Source organism: Cervus canadensis, chromosome 4, assembly GCF_019320065.1.
Source record: "Cervus canadensis isolate Bull #8, Minnesota chromosome 4, ASM1932006v1, whole genome shotgun sequence".
NCBI classification, from domain to species: domain Eukaryota; kingdom Metazoa; phylum Chordata; class Mammalia; order Artiodactyla; family Cervidae; genus Cervus; species Cervus canadensis.
The window spans coordinates 94,325,814-94,349,361 of NC_057389.1; the positions used below are offsets into that span (position 1 = coordinate 94,325,814).

Here is a 23,548-nt window from a genome sequence, read left to right on the forward strand (position 1 = left end):
CTCCTCTTCCTTAAATGCCTGTTTCTCTCCGTCACAATAGCAGTGCATATAAAACATTAGCAACAACGGTGATTATGGATGATGTCTACATCTATTGAGTGTTAATTACATGCCTGGCATTTTCTAAGCATTTTATTTGACATCCCTACCATTAGGAGGTGGAGCGTAGAATAAGAGCTGTCTTTAATGACTCAGTGAATAGAAAGCAGAGGTGACACTGTGTGACCTTTTTTTTTTTTAGCCACACTGCATGGCTTCTGGGATCTTAGTTCCCTGACCAGGGATCGAACCCAGGCCCTGGCAGTAAAAGTGCCGAGTCCTAACCACTGGACAGCCAGGGAATTCCAACACTGACTTATACGACTTGCTAATCAAAAGTGAGACAACTTCCACATTCCACATGACTCTCTTTCTTGGGACACGTACCTGTAGAACCCAATGCCTTGTTATGAGGAAGCCCAAGCCACTGGGATGAATCGTGTGTAGTTATTCTGGCTAACAGCCCCAGCTGAGGTTCAAGGCAAGGGCCAGTACCAACCACCAGATACATGAATGTGATTCCAGTCCTATCCACGATCTGAAGTGGCATGAGAGAACTTGAATGAGAGAGCCACCCAGCTGAGCCCAGGGAAAGTCCAGAACCATGAAAGATAATAATGGTTGTTTTATACCATGAAGTTTGGAGTTATTGTTACACAGTATTGCATAACCATAACAACTTGTATTAACTCATTCAGTTCTCCCAATAACCCTATTAGGGGAACAATTATGATCCCCGTTTTACAGATGAAGAAACTGAGGCCCATAAATGCTTGGCAATATGCCCAAAGTTACAGAATGAGTAAATGGTAGAACTGAGGTTTGAACCCAGGTGGATATACTCCAGAGTCAAGGTCATAGCCACCGTTCTCTGTGGTCAATATACCATGACTCCCTGACAAGCACTCCTTCCACTTCTGGTTCCAGCCCTTAAATTTCTTTCAGGAGGAGGCAACTGCTTCCCCATACATCAGTTCACGTGGCTCAGATGGAACACATCTCACCATGGACTTTAGGTACAAACAAAACCTAGGTCAGAGAGCACAGCATCTCTCCTGACAATTATTGACTTTAGTGATAGGCTTATGAGGAGAATGGATCAATGAGAGCCAGCCCTGGAAACTTTGTTGGTTTTACAGAGAAGTAGGCCCATTTTTTTGCACTAAAATCATGGAGTTGCTGGTCCGTCTTTGCTAATGTGAGGAGATCCTGACTCAGAGTACAGCCAAGAGAAAGCAAAACATATTCCTAACATCATTAAAAAACCCAGATACAGCCATTCTTGAAACTTATCACTGTCTTGGCGAAAGGCTTTGACTTTTGTTTTGTTTTTGGCCATGCCTTAGGATCTTAGTTCCCCAATCGGATCAGACCCGTGCCTTCTGCAGTGGAAGTGCAGAGGCTCAACCACTGAATAGCCAGGGAAGTCCCTAAAGGCTCTTTGAACTGAGTTTGTCTCTGGCATCTGAAAGATGCTAGTCTGCTACTTTCTCAGTAGGACACTTTACTTCTTATGCTATTTCATCTTCCTTGAGGGCAAGGAATGGGCCCGATATATCTTAGCACAGTGCCTGGATACACGAGGCATCCACCAATCTTGTGCTATTGAACAGAAGTAAAAGAGATATCCTAAAGGGATATCAATCCTAAAGGAAATCAACCCTGAATATTCATTGGAAGAACTGAAACTGAAGCTCCAATACTTTGTCCACCTGATGCAAAGACTCAGTGGAGAAGACCCTGATACTGGGAAAGACTGAAGACAAAAGGAGAAGGGGGTGGCAGAGGATGAAATGGTTACATAGCATCACTGACTCCATGGACATGAATCTGAGCAAACTCTGGGAGATAGAACCATGGAGCCTGGCATACCACAGTCCACGGGGTCGAAAAGCATCAGATGCGACTGAACAGGATCCTGGTGACTGAACAACAAAAGGGATATTGCCCCTGTTTTCCAGGTGAGGAAACTATCTCTCCTGTGGATAAGGAGGAGGATTAAAGACTAATGCTTACACCCAAATCATGAGTCTGAGTCCAGTCCTTTGCTTTAGGTCCAGGAATTTCATTTGTTTTGGCTGAACCTCAAAGCGTGCAGGATCTTAGTTCCCAGATCAGGGGGTGGACCCCCTGCAATGGAAGCTCAGAGTCTTAACCACTTGACCACCAGAGAAGTCCCCAGGAATGGCATTTGGGAGAAATGGAGGAAGGAAAGAAGACATCTCTGGGGCTTCTTAATCAGAGGTGAATGCCATAAAATGGTGTCGGGAGGTATGTACAAATCAAGAAGCTTGGTGGGACTGGTGGCACCCTGTGGGTGAGCACACCTCTCCTTGTCAGTCCTTCTTCTGGACCCCTTCCCCATTTCTGGCATCCGAATATTCCAAGTTGTGAGATGCTCCAGGGTATAGACCAGCCTTCATTTACATGCTCGCACGAAATCAGTCGCTCTAACTTTAGGACCTGAGGATTCAAGAGACGCTTTCTGGCAACTATACTTTCCACCCATTTCCCCCAAGAAGCAGTCACATCACGTGCTCTAACTGGAAAGTTTATTTAGGGGGTAGAGGGAAAAACTGAACTATTAATACACTTGGGTTATTTCTCAAATAATCTGGGGAGGGGCGAGTCTTTGGGGACCTTGGGAGGAAGGATGGGACTCTGGAAACTAGAAGGCAGTGAGGGACAGGGGTGGGACGCTGGCTGTCTTGAGGGGCAGGGGCAGGGTCGGGGGTGGGGGAGAGGAAGCGTATCTTCCATTTAGGGCCGGGCGCCCCCTAGGGGCCGCTGCCACTTCCACTGCCACTCCCGCTGCTCGCGGAGTCCAGGATCCCGGTGCGAGAGCGGCGGGAGCGCCTGAAAATGGTTCCCCGGGCCCTTCGTGCATGTCTGGGACGTGGCAACATCGAGACGGAAATGGTGAGGCAGTGACCAGAGCCGGGATCCGCCACTGGTAGCGCGTCGCCCAGAAGCGAGCGGCAAAGCTCCGCTCCGTCTGCAAAAGTCTGGGGCGAAGGAGTGGACTCAGGACCCGAGTGGGTGGAATCCAAAGACCCAGGGGGCTGTGGCGAGATCTTAGGGTGGGCTATTCCCACTTCTGGGTCCTCCCGGGAGTCTGGGGGGCAGGACCGTAGTGGGGGTGAGGCCATGGGGAGGGCGAGCTCTTACGGGGGGCCTCAGGGGGCTCCAGCGGGGGGGAGAACCAGATTAAGACTGAGGCCTTGGGGAAGGAGACTCCGGTTTCTGGGCCTTCCCCTGGACTGTGGATGGGCCTAGAGCAGAGACCATCTTCTGTGTGTGTGTGTGTGTGTGCGTGTGTGTGTGTGTGTGTGTGTGTGTGTGTGTTAGTCGCTCAGTTGTGTCCGACTCTTCGTGACCCCTCGGACTGTGATCCGCCAGGCTCCTCTATTTCATGGAATTCTCCAGGCAAGAATACTAGAGTGGGTTGCCATTCCCTTCTTCAGGGGAACTTGGCAACCCAGGGATCGAACCCAGGTATCCTATATTGACAGGCAGATTCTTTACTATCTGAGCCACAAGATAAGCAGAGGTCAAGGAGAGGGCAAATCTGGACTCAGTCGCCCTTAGGGATGCTACAGATATATCCTACTATGGAGACTGGGCTGTGGGAGGGGAAAGGTGGGAGTGGGGGGTTTTGGTGTCCCATGCCAGTCCAGACTCCGGGACCTAGACGTGTTAACTCAGGACACCGTAAGGGTAGGTGTCAGTCTCTTCCCTGGTTCCTCTGCCCCATGCTCACCTGCCCATAAGTAGTGCAGCCAGGCTCGCAGCCCCTCTTTTCTAGGAGTGGGAGCCAAGTCGGGCTGCAGGTGATATCACTTTCGCAAGTGGCAAACCTGGGAATGGTGTGTGGAGAGAAGAAGGTGGAGAAAGGCTCCACGGCAACGTCTTTGTGGGATTCCTGCTCTCCAAGGCTTTGCCCCATTTGTCTCTCACCAGATCCAGGCCCTGCCTCTTAGAACCACGCTCCTACAGAAACCATTCCCTAGATTTCAACCTGCCCCATATTCTCTACATTTACCCAGGACCCTGTCACTTGAGAACTCATTCTTGCCGACCTCAGACTATCTGTTCCAGGCCAGTCCCACCCTTTTAGCTCCTATTCTCAATCAAGAGACCCTTCCCTTAAAAAAAAAAAAAAAAAACCTGCTCCACGGAAGGCTACTCCTCCGTACTGCCAATCATAGAAGCCAGGGTTTCCACAAGCTCTGCCCCTTTCTTCCTAGCCTCTAAACACAAGGCCTCGTCCCTTAGACTTGGAGGCGTTGGACTCAGGCCACGCCCCTTCAGGTGCCCGGAGGATCAAGGGGCAGATCCCTAGTTTGGCCCCGCCCAAAATATAGGCCACGCCCCTCAGACACCGCCCCTCCTACCAGGCATCGCAGAGCTCAGAGCAGAGCGGCTGCGTCTGGCGTACCCCCAAGAGCAGCAGGTGGAAGCGACTGCGAAGGGCAGCCTGGAGGTGTACCAGGAAGGATTCGCACCTGGACATCGAGAGAGACAGGACGGATAGGTCAGGATGCGCAGGGACTTTGGCCCCCTAGTTGGGGCAACTGGAGCAAAGAACACAGAGAAACCCCCGAGGTGGATGTACTCACCTGGGGCTCAGCTCCTCACAGCGCACTGGGACGAGCCCAGGGTCCGATGCCTCTGGTGGGTTCATCTCTGAGGGAAAAGAGGGCCACAGAGAAAGGGACTCCAGTGAGTTCCAATCTTGTGTCCTCAGGTAGAGCTGAGGAACCAAGACTTCGGGTCCCTCTGAACTGGGAGACCCTAATTATGTAAGTCCTCCCAAACACAAAAATTAAGACACTTCGCTTGGGATGTAAATGCAGCTTCAATTAGTAATAACCACAAATCAAAATAAGCTTGTCATTTATTACATTTTTTGGCAGCGATGTAAGTTCTCATATGGTTACATATGCTCCTTTACAACATCCCTATGAGGTAGATCTGTTATTTCTCCTCCTTACTTAATGGTCCACATGAGGCTCAGAAAGGTTGAGTGACTTGCCCATGGTCACACAGGTATGAAGTTGGAATTTGAACCTAGGCAATTTGTGCTCTTTAATCACCACTAGACCCAGGTGCCTCCTTTAGTCACCCTAAATCCCTTTGGTAAGGAAGTTCTAGCATTGTTGTGGTAGAGTTGAGGTTTCTGGATGTTCGAGTTTAGGCATAATCTGGAATGCTTACCTTCCAGGTGCAGCTGGTCTGTGCCCAGATTGGTCGCCAGCCTATGGTGTCTCTTTGATCTAGCTGGGAGTGGGTGGCTCCCTCCACAAGCTCCCAGCAGCATCCATGCCAGGGTCAGTTGCAGGGCCCAGGCCAAGGCCCTGGGTCGAGTGTGACCCCTGCAGGCCATGTCCACCTGAGATGAGAGGTAGCTGGGATGCAGGGTGAGGTTCAGTTGTCCCTTTCTGGTAGCTCAGGGTGGCACTGTCCTGATGCCCAGCCAGGAGACAGTGCCAGGCAGAGCAAAGAATGGGCAGCTGATGAGGAAGCAATAGCCAAACACTCTCAAGTTCCCAGGGGCCACCAAGGCCTGCCTCTGACCCAGGAGCCCCCCCTCGGATTCATGTCCCCTCCATCCCTTCCGATGCAGATCTCACTCCTGTTTGACCACAGTTCGCCATCTCCCTCCCCCGAAACAATCTCCCACTCTACAGGACCCCAGGCAACCTCCTCCATCCTCTAAGGGGACCTCCCCAGATTTTCCAGTGACCTCTTCTGTCCAGTAATTCCATCCTCTCTTCTGCCCAGTTTCCTCCCTCCCTCCTTCTTGATCCCTGCTGGCCCCTTTCATGGTCACCTTCTCTCTCTTCGCCCACAATCGGCTTAGGAACTGCCACCCAGGGCTAGACCTTTGGAGCCAAACTTGACTGTGGCAGGACTCAGGTTCTGCCCCTGGGAGCCAAAGTCCGCAGGGCAGGGGAGACTGGGGGTCTGTGAAGACAAGGCAATTCTTTCCCCCTCTCTTCTTCCTCTGGCTACCTCTCACCTGTTAGTCGAACTGGAGTTTAGGCCGCTGCTGAGACACCTCAGGGTCAAATCCAGGAAACAGCGACAGCTGAAAGGGGCGTGGTTTGATGCAGGGGAGTGGCTTTCCCTCACCCCTCCCTCTGCTCCAGGTGACCAAAGACCAGAGGATATGGGGCTGGTGTGTATATACCCTTGTGTTTGTTTTTATGTAGAGCTTGTGGCTTAAACTCTGTATATGTGTGAAGAGTGTGTGTGTGTTGGATAAGGGTATGTTTGTGTGTCTGTGTATATACTGAAAGTTTATATGTGTTTGTTGTGTGAGAGTATGTTTATGCGACTCGCTTGGGTTTGTGTGCATGTGTGTGTGTGTGTTCAAAATCTGGGTAAGGAGATCTGTAAATGTTCCAAGCCTAGTGTGTCCAGTTGAGTAAGAGTCAGATAATAAATGCTGGGGAGAGGGATGTAGGATGAGGGTAGGTATCCTGCAGAAATACTGAGAATAATTCAGTGGGTAAAAGTTGTTGACTATGAATGTTGACAATGAGTGAATAAGGAGGTATCATGTGTGGAGAGGATGTGTGTCTCCCTCTAAAATGTGTGTGTGCACACCCCCTTTGAAGTTTCTGTGAATTTTTGTCCCCTGCAAACATTCCCTCAATTCATTCAACAAACATTTATTGAGCACTTATGGTATGCCAGCTTCTGGGGATGCAATGTTTTGACTAAGACATGAAAATCTCAATCCTCATAGAGCTGACAGTTTAGTGGCAGTGTCCAATAAGAAAAACAGCCCTCCAAAATAACTAAACTAAATAAACTAAAACTAAAAGAAAGAAAGAAAAACAGCCTTCCAGTGAGTGCATGAGTGTGTGTATGTGTGTCCATGTTTTGTGCTGGGAGGATAACGTGTCTGTATTTTGCACACTGTATTTTGTGTGCACCTGAGCTTCCCTTGGTTTGAGTTATAGTTGTGTGTATGCCTGCATATGCTTGTGTTTGTATGTGTTGTGTGTGCCTGCGTTGCTGAGTGTGGGTATGTCTGCGTTTTCTGAGTACGTGTTTGGATGTATGTTTGCAGAAAGTCAGTTTGTGTGTATATGTGTTTCTGTGTTTGCCTCGTATATGTTTGTATGTGTGTGTGTTTTCAGAATGTATGTTTTGTAGAGTGTTTCCAGAATGTGTTAATAGGTGTATGCGAGTCTGTTTGTTGCACACGTGTTGGTATGTTCATGTTCATATGTAAGTTTGCAGAGTGTGTGTGTGCTGGTGCTTGTAGAGTGTGCATGTGTTTTTGCGAGCAATCACTACTACCACAATCTCTCCCTCTCGTCTCGGACTAGTGCAGAGTTTTTGTCTGTATCTTTTATGGATGTACTCCCAAAATCCAAACCACTTCTTTGCACACAGTAGGTGCTCAATACCTGTTGAGTAAATGAATCAAGAGGCACTGTCTCCTGGCCCCTGCATGGGTACACGCTGTTGTCTTCAGCAACCAATATCCAGTGGACCTCTCCCTCACCCACTCCATCTTGGGGTAGTTCAGGGCGTTCGTGGGTCATATCTGTCCATTTTCTAGGCTGCGCCTCCCGATAACCCTTCCTTTCCCCTGACCTTCGCCCCCAACCCTGCGCTCATAATTTCAGCACGACGGACAGGAGTGCTCCAGATCAGCACCACGGAGAGTTCCCTGGGCTTCAGGCTGAATCCGGGCAAGAGAAATGTCCCGACCTTGGAGAAAGAAGTGCGAGGAACAAACTCGGCGAGATGGCAACACAAACACGCCAACAGAGAGAGAAACAGATCAAGACAACTCAGGCAAAGGCGCAGAGATGAGTAGAAAAGAGCCTGGGGAACACCAAGAAGCAGACTTCGAAGTGGCTCCCTTTGACTGTCAGAGGTCGTTCCGGCCCAGTGACCGCGCCCTCCAGGGCCTTCGAGAAAGCTATGGGCTGAGACCCTTGGGAAGCCGCCACCCCGCCATGCCCTCCAGTGTCAACGTTGGGGTGGGGGCTTCCACTCCAACTCTGGGAAGCATTGTTGGCTTGGCCTCAGCTGTAGGAACACTGCGGGGGAGTGGTGAAAATCGCTCCCGCTGCCCCCCTCCCCAGCTACCAGCTAATCGTTCCTATAAATACAGCCCAGCCTAGCCTGGCTTCTTAATCCTGACGATGAGGGAGGGGGTCGCTGGGGGAGGGGGCGGCAGGGTTCCCCGAGGAGTCTCTGCTTGGGAAGAGGGTTCGTATATGCCTGTAAGTGTTTTTCTGAGGGGGCATCTCCTATGAGGACGGGTCTCCTCAGTGCAGATACACTCTGTAAGAGACTGTCTCCTTGGGATATGAAGTCTCGTGGATGGGGGCAATATCCCATAGAGACTATGGCTTTTATGGGTCTTTCATTGAAGGTACTCTCACCAGGCTCCCCAAGTGAATCCCCAGCGCGGATCCTTCTCTACAGAAATGTCTCTTCTTTGGAGGCTGGGCTTTTGAAAAGAAGTGTCACCTCTCAGAGACCATCTCTTTCAGAAATGATTGTCAGGGTGAAAGGAGTTCCTGATTGGAGAGGACCTCCCTGCGGGGACTACCTCCCCGTGGGAATCTGTTTCTCTGAGGGGATCACTGCGGGGAGGGAGTTGTCCGCATAGGGAATGTATCTTAGTAAGCTTGTCTCCCTTGGGGTGTTTCTAGCGTTGGGAGCCTACCCACGAGCATGTCTCTCCCCTGGCACGTCTTTCCTTACGGGGGTCTCACGGTAGCTTGACTTCACTGGGGGCATCTGGAGGCTCCTCCCCCACGCTTTCCCCCTTTCTCCCAGAGCGGGCAGCCTCGGCCAAGGCCGGGCTCGGGCGCCCAGACGCAGTGACGGTGCCGGGTCCGCCCCACTTTGCTCCGCCCCCGCCACCTCCCTCCGGTTCCCCCCGCCCCCCCCCCCGCCCCCCGCGCCCCAGCCGCCGCCGCCGCGGTCCCCGCGGCTTCTCACTCCCTCCCGCCTCCCTCCTCCCGCCGCTGCCACCGCCTCCCACCTCCCTCCCGGGGGCCGAAGCCGCTGCCGCCGCCGCCATGGACGATTCCGGCCTGATTCGTCGCCGGAGGCTGCAGGTATGCGGCGGCCCCGGGTGGATGGGAAGGGGTCGGCGCCCTGGGGCGGAGACCGGCAGGAGGCGGGAGAACTTAACGCCGGGGAGGGCGCAGGCACCCCCTCCCACGGCCTCGGGAAGCTACCCGGGGGGAACGCGGTGGCCGCGCGTCCCGCCGCGCTGGGGACCCCGCCCCTCAGGCTCTGCCCGGGGACCCAGGGATCTAACGGAGGGACATGCAGCCTAGCGCTCCCCTTCGAGGATAGCCCAGGGGCGCCCGACCCTTCAGAGGAGATAGGGGGCTGGGATCGAGATCTTTGCCCTGGTGCTCGGCCAGGCTGGGGGTGAGGGGGTGCAGGGCAAAGTTATTGCCTCAGGGCTCGCGCCCCCCGGGGCTGCAGGTGCCGCAGCAGCGGTAAACATGTTTGTGTTGCAGCCTCGCCCCTCATTACCCCAGGAGTCCCTCTCTGAGTCATGGGGACCCCCTACGACCTCCACGCACCTGCTTGGCCACCGAGATTCTTCCTACTGCCCTAATTGGACAGGGATCTAGACAGTCTTCCTCCTCACCCTTCATTCCACCCCTCTTCACTACAACACTACCCTACCCCCGCCCCCACTCCGCGATCCTCAAGTCCAGCCCAGCTTGTGGGTGGGCGGGAGCGATTTTTAGCTCCTTGCAGCCTTAGAAGATGTTGGTCTCCAGGCTGCGCAGGCGCAGGAGATGTGGGTCCACTGCACGGAGTGGGATACTGAGGTTTGCTGTGGAGTGTGGGGTGGTGATTCTGAAGTTGAGAAGGATTCTATTTGGCCCGCAGCATGTACTTTTAAGGGTTAATATGGGGGTTCAGTGTTGCCTCCAAACTAACTCCAGAGCGAAAATTGATCAAAACTTCAGCCTGGCATCTGGTTCTTCTGAGCCTCCTCGACGCACAGCCCTGAGCTAGGTAATCTGGAGGAGTTTATGTAAAGCCTAGAATGGGCCCAGTCTCAAGCTACATCCCTAGCCTGGAGCTTGGGATGAGGAGAGGATTCAAACCCTCACCCAGGGCCCTCTTCCATTTTTGGAAGGGGCCATTTCAGAGGGCAAGGACTTCTCAGGCGTCTGGATGATGCTGGAACCAGCCCTGAGTTTTAACCACAGTCCAGATGGACTCTTCAGGTCTTCCTCTGATTCCCTTCTTATCCCTGAGCTGGGTTAGGAGAATGGGTTCTGATAAAAGGAAGGGAGATGCAGGGAAGACCGAACAAGTACTGAAGCAGCCAGATAGGGTCCGCGCCGTCGGGTCCTGGAATAAAGGGGGAAAGGGGAGGAGCCTTCCTAGGGTGTTCCGCCCCCTGGGTTGGCGCCGACTCCCATTGGCTCGGTGCCACGCGGGATTTCGGTCTCCCCGTAAGACCACGCCCCTTTCCCGGGATCCTCCCATTCACCCTCCTATCCTTCCCCAAGCTTGTCTTGGCCGAGCTACTCCGCCGAGATCTTGCCCAAACCTCCTCCCTTCTGGCACGGTTAACCACTTTGCAGCCTGACTACACTCTCACACACTGGTGCAACCCCTTAGCAGCTGTCCTACAACCGTAGAGCGCCCGTTTCCCGCGTGTGAATTCGGATCGTACATCAATCTAAGTTCAGATGCCCTGTCCGCAGGGCCCTCCTTTAATCTCAAGGAGACGCAGAATCCTCTGGGCAAAGCAGTTCTGTAACTGGCGATGGAAGTGGCCTCTGTTTACACTGACACCAAGGTCTAAATCCTCTACCTCTCCACATTGTCCCTTTCCTCGACGCCAAAATGTTTAGGGATGCTTAGCAGATGGGGCTAGAGTCGAAGATTTTCTAGGTAGCACTCAGAGCACCTAGAGCCCTGGGGCTCAGCCTCGTAGGCCACAGTGTCTCTGAGTTTTGAGTACCGGACTCCATGGCCAGAAAATCCAGATCTTGGTTTTGACTGGGCCATTGCAGTCGCCCGACAAGGCTGGTACAAGGGGCGGCTCATTTAAGCTGATCCTACAAAGACAGAAGGAAAATCTGGTAGAGATTTTTGGTCACCCCTGGCTCGGGATGGCAGAGCTACCAATCTGGACAGTGTGCCCTTTGACCCCAACCATCCGTCTGTCCTCTGTACTTGGGACTGTGATGTCCCCCTGGCTCATCTTCTGCCGTGCAGCATATGCATCCACAATGTTCCTATGATCTAATATTTACTGAGCAATTACTATGTGTGCTAGGCAGCATACTAAGGTGCTAGGCACCTGCATAATCTGCAGAATCCTCTAGAAGGCATGAACTATTGGAAGGTCATTTGCCAAGGTTTTAAGTGGTAAATCTGGGATTCGAACCCAGGACTTTCTGCTATCAGAGATCCTAGAAAGATCCTAGAACATTCCTCAATTCTCCCTTGTTGGTGGGCTTCAGTCATGTCTGACTCTTTGTGACCCTATGGACTATAGCCCTCCAGGCTTCTCTGTCCATGGGATTCTCCAGGCAGGAATACTGGAGTGGGTTGCTGTGCCCTTCTCCAGGGGATCTTCCCGACCCAGGGATTGAAACAAGGTCTTCCACACTGTAAGCAGATTCTTTACTGTCTGTGCCACCAGGGAGATCCCTGGCTGGAGTCCCCACTAAAGAGGTTTTGAAACCCTCATCTGAATCTTTCTACTTGCAGCCCTACCCAGTCCCTTTTATTCACCTTAGCCTGTGGACACAGAACTGGCTGGAAGATGATGTTGCTTCTCCCTTCTGTTCTTCAGTGCTCTCAAAAAAGTGTCCAGATCTCTAATTTCTGGTCCCAGTGGTGGCTTGCTGTGTGCTTGACAAACAGAATGCAAATGTCTTCTAATGTGGACAGAGCTAAAACCTACTCATGGTTATCATGTTTATCACTGCCATTACTGAAAAAGGCTACCCAGCCATCACCTGATTCCCCCCTCCCTGTTTTATTTTTGCCCATACCACATGGCATGTGGGATCTTACTTCCCGGACCAGGGATTAAACCCGCATCCCCTGCAGTGGAAGCCTGGAGCCTTAACTGCCTGACCACCAGGGAAGTCCCCTGATTTCCATTTTGGATCTCAGTTTTGAGCCCTGCTAACAACCCCCACCCCAACTCTGTGAATCTGGTTGAGAGTGGGGTAGAGCTATGGAGGTGTGGAGGGGTCATTCATTCATTCATCCAGTCATTCAACCTTTCCTGCTTGAGCATGCCAAGTTTATTTCTGCCTCCAGGCCTTTGCAACTGCCTCTACTTGGAATGCTCTCTCCACAGATCCTCCCATGACTGACTTAATTTTCAGCAACCCACTTAAAAGTCACCTCTACAAAGCAGCCCTTTAGCCCTCGTGTTCCCCTCCTAGCCATTTCCCATCACGTCACCTTGCTTAACTAAAAAAATAAAAATAAAAATTATTTTATTTGGCTACACCGGGTCTTAGTTGTGGAACATGGAATCTAGTTCTCTCTGGCCAGGGATCGAACCCGGGCTCCCTGCGTTGGGAGGGTGGACTCTTAGCCACTGGAACACCAGGGAAATTCCACCTTGCTTAATTTTATTCATAACATTTATTTCAGTCTAAAATTATTTCATTCACTTCTACATTAATGTTTGCTTCTATCCTTTAAATACTGGTCCCAAAAGGGCAGAACATTTTATTTGTATCATGTACTGCTGTGTCCCCAGTGCCTAGCACCGGGGTCTGCCATATAGCAGGTGCTCAAGAAATGTTTTTCAGATAACAGCTCTTGTTTCATTTGCACAAACACGCATTGAGACGCCAACTCAGGAGTCCTATATGGGGCTCCTGTGCTGGTCTCTCGGGGTCAGGAGAGGAATCACCCTGGCACTCTTTGCCCAGGACCCCATCCCTCAACCCTAGGCCGAAGGTGCTGGTGACGATGCTGATGAAGGACCTGTCCTACCCGACTTCTATCCCTCCAAAGGGCTGACAGGGCTTTTGGGCAATGGCTGTCGGTCCTCGCTGACCTCTATCCTTTTGCCCCTTTGCCTTCCAGAAAGATTTGCCCCTGCCCCGGAAAAGCAGCAGGTGAGCCCTGGGAGAGAGATGCGCGGGGCTGACGGCCCTTTCTCCAGCTCGGGTTGGGGCGCCAGGCGCGCGCGCGGGCGGGGCCAGGCGCGCTGGTGCCCAGCAGCGCCCCCTCCTGGCGGGTGGCAGCCGCAGGCCTTTCCCCTCCCCCGCCCTCCCCTGCCCGCTGCGGCTCCAGCCTCCGCCCCGCGCGCTCGCTCCCCGCGCCGCCGCTGCCGCTGCCGCACCTGCCACCATGTCGCCGCCGCCGGGTCATGTCTGACTCTCTCTGGATCGCGCTTTCCAATTTCTCGATGCCCTCCTTCCCTGGCGGCAGTATGTTCCGCCGGACCAAGAGGTAGACCCCCGATCCCTCAGACCCTGACCCGGCCCTTCCCCCAAAGCCGCCCTCCTGCTGCTGCTGCAGGGCGGGGCCCGGGATGATGCACCCGGTCCAGCTGCGCCAGAGGTGCCCGCGCTGAGCCTTCCTGCAGGGGTTGGGGCTAAATGGGGGGCAGTGTGGGCCGAGACTGGGGGGGACTGCATGCTAGAAAGGACCGCCGCGGGGGGAGGGGGCTGCGCCTGGTGGGGGATTGCGGCGCCTTTGTCTGCTGTTGCTGCGGGCTCCCGCAGCCGGGGGGCGAGAGTAGGGGAAGAAGGGGAGGGTGGGGGGCTTAGCACCCTCAGAACAATAGCCCCAGCGTGGCGTCCCCCCACCCCCATGCCGCGTGCTCTGGCCGCGCAAATATGCTCAGTCACTGCTCTGGGCGGGGGGAGAAGGGAGTGGAGGGGCTGAAGGGTCCCTCTTTGGAAGCTGGGATCCTGAGGGGCAGAATGAAAGGGGGGGGCTTTTATTTTATCCCAGCCGCCCCCCCCAAAGAACACAGCCTCATATGAAAAATAGTGACACACAGCGTCACGCAGGACATGATGTCACACACACATACACACACAACAGCCCTAGTGTCCCAGATACACCTGGGAGTCGCCGCGAGTTCCCAGACATACAGTGGCCATAGGTCAGAGGCATGCAGAGACACACGGGGACACTCCTAGAATACACAGACAAGTAAGTCTGCAGGCACAGTGCAGCGTACACCCAGGAAGATGTCACTTGTGTGGTGACACACACACACGGCCATGCCATCTGAGATGCACAGAGACACATATGTGGCAATGACATCTGTGCAATGTCACAATATACCATATCACCTAAGCATGTCCCATGCTGTTTCACACAGATGACAGAATGACCCAGAGTCGGAGACACACACAGTATCATGGTTCTCACACATTTTCATCTGTGTCACACACGGTGGCATGCTCAGATGTGCCCAGTGTCACAGGATGTTAAACACACACATATAGATCATCTACATGATGTATCACACACGTATAGATGCCATACATGGACACACATGGTGAATATCACACTCGGACACAAGGACAGTGTCTCATACAGACTCAGACTGCTACACAAAAGTATAGACGCAGCAGAAATCATGCATGAGGTACGCTTTACAGCCCACAGTGGCACATCTAGTCATGGGAAAGTGGCTAGACAGACTGTGTCAGACAGACACACAAAGCCATGTCACACAAGATAAACTCAAGGGCTGTCACACATGATGTCACACTCGAGTGGTCCCAGTGCTGAACTCACACACCTGGTGCCACGCCTGGATCCACACAGCAAATGTCACGCAAAGACCCAAAGACACACAGACACGAGAATCTCCATTGGTATCACGTGGACATGACTATCACCCCATACATGGTCACACGTGATCCATCCACACCAGGAGGCTTGCACCAACACATCACATATGCATCCTCTCCCATACACAGTCCTCCACTGCCGCCTCCTCTGAGCAGTCCTTTGGGGGCACATTCGAGCACCCACTTGGTTGGGAGACAGATGGGAGGGATCTGAGATGGGAAGGTGATGGGTCGAACCCTCAAACTCACTGGGCTACGGCCGGGTCCGGCTCCCTGCCTCGCCCTCCCCGCAGCTGCCGCACCAGTAACCGGAAAAGCCTCATCCTGACCAGCACCTCGCCCACGCTGCCGCGACCCCACTCCCCCCTGCCAGGACACCTGGGTAAGACAGGTGGTGGGTTTGCGGGCCAGACTAGCGGAGGCCGGGCCATAGGAGGGGAGTGTGTCCATGCCACAGGAGGGGCGGTCCAGAGTCTGGACACGGAGGACCTGGATTGGACAAGGGGCGGGGCCATCCTTGTGTGGGCTCGGCGGTTCCGCAGAGGGACGGGCATTTGTGGGCGGAGGCCCAGGAGGAGCTTGTTTGGAAAGGGGATGGGGCAGAAAGGAGGAGCCATCCTTAAGGGGCGGGGCCCCCCAGGAAAAGGCGGGATCGACCCGGGGAGGGGCGGGGCTGACTTGGTAGCCAAAACATTTTTGGGGGAGGGGCCACAGCTAAGGGAAGTGGCCCACTCATACACGGGTGAGATTAGACTAATGAGGAGACAAGCTGCGGTTTGGGACGCGCTTTGAGGATCAGGAGGTCTGATGGGAGTGCCGCCCGCCCCAGGCCTGAAGATTCCCCCTCTTTCTGCCACAGGTAGCAGTCCCCTGGACAGCCCCCGCAACTTCTCCCCCAACACCCCCGCCCATTTCTCCTTTGCCTCTTCCCGAAGGTGAGTCCCTCTCCCCAGGGTCCCAGAATCCTAGCCACACCCTTCCCCGCCACCGTCTGGGCCACCATCTGTTCCCCTCATCACTGCATCTGAGTCAGAGCCTGAGGGACCGGCAGAGTGCCCCCAAAGTCCTGGCGGGAACAGGCACCCAGCATTAGGGGCGGGACCACAAGAAGGCGGGGCCAGTCGCCTGTTCAGAATGGGGAAGGGGCGGGGCTCCCTTTGCCGCGGAGCGAAAGCGCTTGCGCTATGGTCCCCGGGTCTTAGACTCCCAAGCCTCGCTCTCCAGGCCAGGCGTTCCCATAGCAACAGGACAGGGTAGCAGGGATGAAGTGCGCAAGCTCAGACTGCTTGCTACCCATCGAACGACTAGGTCCCTGACGTGGGGGAGGGCGCCTAGGGCTATTTCCCCCGAAGGCGCAAAAGGAGGTATCTCAGATTTCCCTCCGGAGGCCCTGTGGGTTTCTGGAGTGTCCCTGAGATTAATTTTCTGAGGAGCTTCGGCAAAATTGGGGGAGGAAGAGAGAATCTTTGATTTTGAGGGGGAAACGTCTAGGATTCACCGGGGTGTTTTGCGGATCTCTTTTTCATCGAAGTTTATTCATTCTAAAAACGTCTGAACAGTTACTGTGTTCTGGGAGCTGGGGTATGGGGTGAACCGCGTCCCTTCTGTAGCCTCGGAGTTGAGTTTGGGCAGGCAACACAGATCACTGCAGAGGCTGGTGACAGTTGTGGTGTGGGAGTCACAGGAGACTGTGGGGACAGAGGATGGCTCCTTTGGGAGGGTGGGGACTTCCCCTTGACCATGGAATTCAGCTGAGGGCAATGGGGAGTCAGAAAAGGGTTCCACTATTGGACCGGATGTGGTCACCTGCATGGAGGGTGAGCTGAGCAAGGACACTGCCTGAGGAGAGGAGTCCAGTTCATGGGAGTGTGTGTCCCTGTGAAGCTGCAATCTCTGTGCTGATGTGGATGTGTGTGTGTTTGTGAGGTCATGAATACGTGAGGCAGCCCACGCCTGCACATGGATCCATGGGTGTGAGACTGAACGTGTGTGACTGTGTACCGGTAGTGTTGTAAACGTGTGTGTGAATAGCTGAGGAAACATATACCTCCATGCGTGACTCCATGTGAATGTGTAATTTGTGTGGGAGTGTGAATGAGTGTGTAGCTCCGTGAGAATTTGAATGTGTGACTGAGTGCGTGAGGGTGTCTTCGGTGTGTGTCATGTTAATGTGACAGACTAGAGTGTGTGGGGGAGTGTGTCTGTATATGTCAGAGTGTGAGTACCAGGTCTCTGTGTTTGCGTCTTTGTGAGTGTACGTCTCAATTTGCATGTGACTGTGTGTGTGTTAGCCTGGAAACATGTGATATCTGGGTCCGCAAAGGGGACAGTGAGGGGCTGCCCTGGGGGCTCAGATGGTTAAAGATCTGCCTGCAATGCAGGAGACCCAGATTCAATCGCTGGGTCTGGAAGATCCTCTGGAGAAGAGAATGGCAACCCACTCCAGTATTCTTGCCCAGAGAATCCTATGGACAGAGGAGCCTGGCGGGCTACAACCCATGGGGCTGCAAAGAGTTGAACACGACTGATGCGACTTAGTGCACACACACACACATACACAAGCTAGTGAATGCCTGTGAGTATCTATGCTGAAGAGTCACGTGGTGTGAATGTGTGTGACTTTCAGTGTGAACTCAGCCGTACTAGTAACAGGATTGGATGTGGCCATAAGAGTGATTGTGTGTATGGGATCCCATGTCACAGTGTGTACGTGCTTATGAGGAAGGGAACTTTCTTCTCTGAAAAGACTCAAGTGATCTTCCTCTGAGAATTTTCTCAGAGGGAATCCTCTAGGGGTCATCTTTTGGGGTCCCTTTGGGATGATTTCCTAGAGTGGACTTTTTACTTTGGGGGCTTGTTTGGCTTGAGGATGAGGGTCATGGGAAGGAGCAGAGGAGACTGATCTTTGCTCCAGGTCCCGGGTGCCTGGCTGGTAGATTTCTTCTTTACCTCCTTAACCCTGAGGGCCTTCAGGGATCTCAGAGCATAGATGTATCCTCCCACCCACCCCCACCCTGGCCATGGTCAGAGGCTTCTCTCACACCCTGAGGAGTGGGGGGACTGATGGGGCCTGGCAGCCTCTGAGCAGGTTGGCTGGGTTCCAGGGCGGACGGACGCCGTTGGTCTCTGGCTTCACTCCCTTCGTCTGGCTATGGCACCAACACACCCAGCTCCACTGTCTCGGTGAGTGTGGCAGGCGGGGCCGGTGGGTGGGAGCTGCAGGGGGCCTACGGGACTGGCTTCAGCTCTCAGTAAGAGCTTTGGGTTTCTCTAGTTCTCCAAAGGTGTCACCTGTCCATCTCTTCATATTCCAAGTCTCTTCCAAGGTCCTTTTCTCGACCTTCAATATATCTTTTTGGGGATCCTACTCACCGTGGACTCAGCTTACAGATAAATGACATTAAGGCTCATATGTTAAGCCAAGTGTCTGCAGCTGGCTAGGGCCAGGCCACCTCCTTCACCTGGAACCATTTGCTCACCCACCGCAATACCCAAAGTCTTTCTCTCCGTCTGCCTCCTTTTAGATCTGTCTCTCTGGTTCGCTTGTCCATACACTGGTATGATGCTCAGCAGACATTTATCACATGACTTTAATGTGGCAGGTGGGGCTCTACAAGCTGGACCAGGGCCCAAGGATTCACAGAGCCCTCATGGGAAGAGTCAGATACGTAAGAAGGCATTGACCACTCGGGATGCTGGAGTGGTCAGAGCTGTGATGAGGGGAGCATAAGGCAAGGTGATGAGAGCAGAGGGGAGGCACCTGACCAAGCTGGAGGGAGGGTCAAGGAAGGTTTCCTGGAAGAGGTGGCGTTGAAGCCAAGACAAAGGGTCAGCAGGGGTTTGGCAGATGGAAGAAGGGAGGGAAGAGTGTTCCAGGAAGGGGGAACAGCATGTGCAAACTCTTAGCAGCAACAGAGAACGTCACACATTGGGAAAGTTGAAAATAGCCTGTGTGGCTGGAGCTTTGGGTTGGAAGTGGCAGAATGGAGGTGACGCAGGCAGCAACACTCACGCTGTGGCTTCTTGGCCAGGGTGGCAAGGTGGATTTTATTCTAAATGTGGTGGGAAGCCAGAGGAAGGTTTTTTTGTCCTATATTAAATTAAAATTTTAGTCTGAACTATTAATATTTGAAATTATGATTCTGAATGTCAAATATTGGGCTTCCCCGGTGGCTCAGCAATAAAGAATCTGCCTGCAATGTTGGAGATGCAGGTTCCATCCCTGGGTCAGGAAGATCCCCTGGAGGAGGGCACAGCAACCCACTCCAGTATTCTTGTCTGGAGAATCCCAAGGACAGAGGAGCCAGACAGGCTACAGTCCATGGGGTCACAAAAAGCCAGACATGACTGAAGTGACCTAGCACACAGGCATGCACATCATAGATTACGTGCACTGAGAAGATTAATAGGTAATGATGGGATGGGGAGTTTTAAGCAGGAACGTGAGTGATGTCATGTGGAAAAAGATCATTCTGCCAGCAGAATCAGGTGGCTGTCCTTGTGTTTCTCCACTGATGTCTGGGTCTGTGGTTGCCCCAACTGCATGCCATGCCCGGACCAGGGACTAAGCAGAACCAAGTTCCTGCTCTGGAGGAGCAGAGAGTAATAACAAATAAGTCATAAGATGTACGGTAGTAAGTCAGGAGACAAGAAGTCAGCAAGAAACGAGTTGGGGAAAGGAGAGAGAATGATGGGTGTGGTCAGAGGAGGATGCCTAAAATGTGACTTTAAAGCAAAGACTTGGAGGAGTGATCCGTAGTAGATGTGTGAGAGACAGAGGGAACCGTCAGTGCAAAGGCCCCGAAGCAAGAGTGTGCCTGGCTTGCTCAAAGACCACCAAGGAGGCCTCTGCAGCTGCAGGTGGGGGTTGGGGAGAGAGTGGGAGGAGGCGATGGCAGGAAGACAGGGTTAGATCTTGCAAGACCTTGTGGGCTATGGAGAGGACTTAGGCATTCACCAGGAGTAAGGTGGGAGCCATGGAGCGTTCTGAGCAGAGGAGGCGTATGTGACTTGACTTGGGTTTTCACAGGCTCTCTCGGGCCACACTCATGTCTGTGTTCCCGTACTCATCTGTGGCCCTGCTCCCCTGTGTGTCGCCAGGAATCCCAAGCTGAGCCTTGGGATCCAAGGATCATAAGCCAGGTCCAGATTCTGGCCTTGCTCAGTGGCCCGCCAGCCGCGGGAGTCCCAGGCCAGGGTCCCGAGCTGTGGGGGGACCGTGGTGACCTGACCCCGGCCCTGCCCCTCCCCCCAGTCTTCCTGCTCCTCCCAGGAGCGTCTGCACCAGCTGCCCTACCAGCCCACCGTGGATGAGCTCCACTTCCTCTCCAAACACTTCGGCAGCACCGAGAGTATCACAGACGAGGATGGCGGCCGCCGCTCCCCTGCCGTGCGGCCTCGCTCGCGGAGCCTCAGGTGGGTCTGCCTCCCCCTGCATGAACGACCTGGTGGGTCTGGGGGCTGGTGCCCTGCGAGACGCTCGTCTGCAGTTTGGGAGGGAAGGGGCTGGACGCGATGGGCTTCTCTCTCCGCAGTCCCGGGCGATCCCCCTCCTCCTACGACAACGAAATCGTGATGATGAACCATGTCTACAAGGAGAGGTTCCCGAAGGTGAGGCGGGGCCGGGGGCGGCCGCAGGGAAGCGGGGCGTCCGGAGCCCTCGCTCACCTTAGCTCCGCGCGCCCCCTGGTGGCCGGCGCCGCGGCGTGCAGGCTCTTGGCAGAAATAACCTCCGGGCCGAGCCCCGCGCGGGCATCCCCGCCTTGCCTCCCTCCCTCCCGCAGGCCACCGCGCAGATGGAAGAGAAGCTGCGCGACTTTGCCCGCGCCTACGAACCTGACAGCGTGCTGCCGCTGGCCGACGGCGTTCTCAGCTTCATCCACCACCAGATCATCGAGCTGGCTCGAGACTGCCTGACCAAGTCCCGCGACGGCCTCATTACCACCGTCTACTTCTACGAACTGCAGGAAAACCTGGAGAAGCTGCTGCAGGACGTGAGTGCCCCGAGGGGCCAGCCCCACCTCGGGCTCTGAACCCCCAAGTCTGGCCCAATGTCCCTATCCTTTCCTTCACGCCACATCCATTCAGGGGGCGCCTAACATGTGCCAAGTGGCTGGTGTGGAGCCGAGGACTGAAGAGTGGAGGAGAAAGACTAGATCCCGACTCTAGATCTGATAGAGGAAGTAGGAATTTTTTTTTTCCCCACAAAATGAACCTTTTGCCTTTATCAAAATCACTATATTGTTATACCAAGATTTTCACAATATCACATGGTGATATTGACAGTACTATTAATAATTTAAGTTTCTTGAAACTTCTCTGGCGGTCCAGTGGTTAAGACTCCCCTTCCAATGCAGGGGACACAGGTTCGATCCCTGGTCGCGGAATTAAGATCTCACAGGCAGCGTGGCTCGGCCAAACAAAGTTTCTTTCATTTTTTTTTTCACTGTTCTAATTAATTTTTATTGGAGTAGAGTTGATTTACAGTGTTGTGTTAGTTTCAGATGTACAACAAGTTGAATCTGTTATGCATATACATATATACACTCTTAGATTCGTTTCCCATATAGGTCATTACAGAGTATTGAATAGAGTTCCCTGTGCTATACAGTAGGTCCTTATTAGTTATCTGTTTTATATATGGGGTTTCCCTGGTGGCACTAGTGGTAAAGAACCTGCTTGCCAATGCAGCAGACCTAAGAGACTTGAGTTCTATCCCTGGGTTGGGAGGATCCAGTGGAGAAGGGCATGGCAACCCAGTCCAATGTTCTTGGTTGGAGCATCCCATGGACAGAGGGTCCTGGTGGGCTCATAGGGTTGCAGAGAGTTGGATACGACTGAAGTGACTTAGCATACAGAAAGCACGTCATTACCCGTCTCCCAGCTTATCCCTACCCCACCCCCAGGAAGTAGGAATTTAACTTTGCTCACCTCTGTCAAGCCTTTACTCAAATGCTGCCTTCTTGGGTGACATTAGGACTGAGAGTAGGATGAAGCAGGTGATTTTTTTTCCCCCTTAGAACATTAATGATTGAACAAATTGAAAACAAAATATGTTAAAACTTAATGTTCAGTTTAAATATTTTATAATTAAACAAAAATTTTCTATAATTTTACTTTCCTGGTTTTAATGAAAACAAGCTAATCAATAGTATTTTTATTAAAACCATTAATCATTTGAAAAACATAAGAACACATAAAGATTGCCCCACTTTTTCTTTTTTTTTGGCTGTACCACACAGCTTGAGAGATCTTAGTTCCCCAACCAGGGATTGAACCTGGGCCCACCGGGGGAGTCCCTACACTTTTTCTTTTGATTCAGTTTCCAGTATGGCATGACTTAGCCCTCTGGGATCCTGTCCTTATTTAAATTTTACTGAGACTTCCCTGGCAGTCCAGTGGTTCGAACTTGCCACTTTCACTGCTGGAACCCAGAGCTGGGTTAAATCTCTGGTTGGGAAACTAAGACCATAAGTAGTATTGACTTTGATGGGCATGATAGATAAATTAATATATGGCCTGTTCGATAGAAAACAAGAACATGAGAGTAGAGTAATGGCGATTGAGGGTCCAACAGTAGGTAGGGTGCAATTTTGAATTGGAGGGGGTCAGGGCAAGCCTCCATGAGGAGTTGATAACTGAGCAGAGACTTGAAAGAGGAGAAGTAGGGAGCCATGGAGAGATCCGAGGAGAGAGGATGCTAGGCAGAGGGATTTTTAACTTGGCCTGGATTGTAGAATTGCTTTGAAGATTGAATGACTGAACATTTTAGGGCCATGTTTGCTATAATAACAATAATGATGATTTTTACCACGTGGCCTGAGTTTTCTCGCCTGTAAAATGGGACAATAGCAGCAGTATTGTCCTTTCCTGTGGGGATGGAAGAGAAGCCTGGCCAGGAAAAGCACCTGTAAACCCCACCCCTACTATGCCCCACATCCCAGGCCTACGAACGTTCCGAGAGCTTAGAGGTGGCCTTCGTCACTCAGCTGGTGAAGAAGCTGCTTATTATCATCTCACGTCCAGCCAGGCTGCTGGAATGCCTGGTGAGGGGGCTGGGCAGGGCAGGGAAGGAGGTGCAGGGGGTGGGGGGCTGGCTAGGGCCCCTTGGAGGTCACCCTGAATGCACCCTGCCTTACCTTAGGAATTCAACCCCGAGGAGTTCTATCACTTGCTGGAGGCGGCTGAGGGCCATGCTAAGGAGGGCCACCTTGTCAAGACAGACATCCCCCGCTACATCATCCGCCAGCTGGGCCTCACCCGTGACCCCTTTCCAGGTGCTGACTAGTGGGTGCTGGGGCCTCTGGGTGAGCCGACTGGGACCCAGGCCTTGACTCACGCCCATTCCCTTCCTAGATGTGGTGCACCTGGAGGAACAAGACAGTGGTGGCTCTAACACGCCTGAGCAGGACGACCTTTCTGAGGTAAGGCCTGGCGGCCAGTGGACAACGTTCTGGTCTGGCCCTACTGGTCGGGGCTTACCTCCTGGCCCTTTGTCCTCAGGCTGAGCGAATCTCTTGGTCCCCGCTCTGAGCCTCAGTTTCCCAATCTGTAAAATGGGTTAATAATAGCTCTTCCTCCACATTTTTCTTTTCTTGATTAAGTACACATAACATAAAGCATACATTTAAACAAGTTTTTTTTTTTAAACAAGTTTTAAGTGAACAATTCATTGTTATTTACTGCATTGTGAGGCC

At 52.9% G+C, this 23,548-nt stretch overlaps 2 protein-coding genes across 4 annotated transcripts in view; one reads left to right on the forward strand and one right to left on the reverse strand.

Annotated features, from left to right (window-relative positions):
* Positions 1-2,580: 2,580 nt before the first annotated feature.
* RTBDN (retbindin) lies at positions 2,581-9,704 on the reverse strand. 2 transcript variants are annotated; one of them, XM_043466825.1, is made up of 6 exons: positions 9,618-9,704; positions 5,257-5,431; positions 4,659-4,725; positions 4,434-4,544; positions 3,800-3,896; positions 2,581-3,044 (listed from the first exon to the last, which is right to left on the reverse strand). In XM_043466825.1, exons 1-6 carry the CDS (start codon positions 9,690-9,692, stop codon positions 2,817-2,819), a joined length of 753 nt encoding a protein of 250 aa, XP_043322760.1. In that variant the 5' UTR covers positions 9,693-9,704; the 3' UTR covers positions 2,581-2,816. The 2 variants fall into 2 exon arrangements, with proteins under 2 accessions (XP_043322760.1, XP_043322761.1); XM_043466826.1 differs by lacking the exon at positions 9,618-9,704 and adding an exon at positions 6,062-6,126.
* The window catches only part of MAST1 (microtubule associated serine/threonine kinase 1), a 28,787-nt gene continuing 14,293 nt past the window's right edge, over positions 9,055-23,548 (forward strand). The window contains exons 1-11 of one of the 2 annotated variants that reach the window (XM_043466822.1): positions 9,055-9,137; positions 13,123-13,154; positions 15,146-15,234; positions 15,712-15,787; positions 17,957-18,035; positions 20,107-20,267; positions 20,387-20,462; positions 20,636-20,845; positions 22,796-22,897; positions 22,996-23,128; positions 23,208-23,275. In XM_043466822.1, coding sequence (XP_043322757.1) covers positions 9,099-9,137; positions 13,123-13,154; positions 15,146-15,234; positions 15,712-15,787; positions 17,957-18,035; positions 20,107-20,267; positions 20,387-20,462; positions 20,636-20,845; positions 22,796-22,897; positions 22,996-23,128; positions 23,208-23,275 — 1,065 coding nt within the window. In that variant the 5' untranslated portion in view covers positions 9,055-9,098. Of the gene's footprint in view, positions 9,138-13,122; positions 13,155-13,304; positions 13,492-15,145; positions 15,235-15,711; positions 15,788-17,956; positions 18,036-20,106; positions 20,268-20,386; positions 20,463-20,635; positions 20,846-22,795; positions 22,898-22,995; positions 23,129-23,207; positions 23,276-23,548 lie in introns of those variants that run through there. The other variant, XM_043466821.1, reaches the window with a different exon arrangement.

What these genes read in the sequence shown, in the direction of transcription:
- RTBDN (XM_043466825.1), bottom strand. Translation starts at nt 9,692, where the DNA reads ATGAAGGGTGAGGAGGAAGACTGTCTAGATCCCTGTCCAATTAGGGCA. An exon ending in AGACCAGCTGCACCTGGAAG is followed by an intron (nt 4,726 to 5,256) that starts GTAAGCATTCCA and finishes CTTTTCCCTCAG; the next exon opens with AGATGAACCCACCAGAGGCA. An exon ending in GCTGCACTACTTATGGGCAG is followed by an intron (nt 3,045 to 3,799) that starts GTGAGCATGGGG and finishes CCTTCGCCCCAG; the next exon opens with ACTTTTGCAGACGGAGCGGA.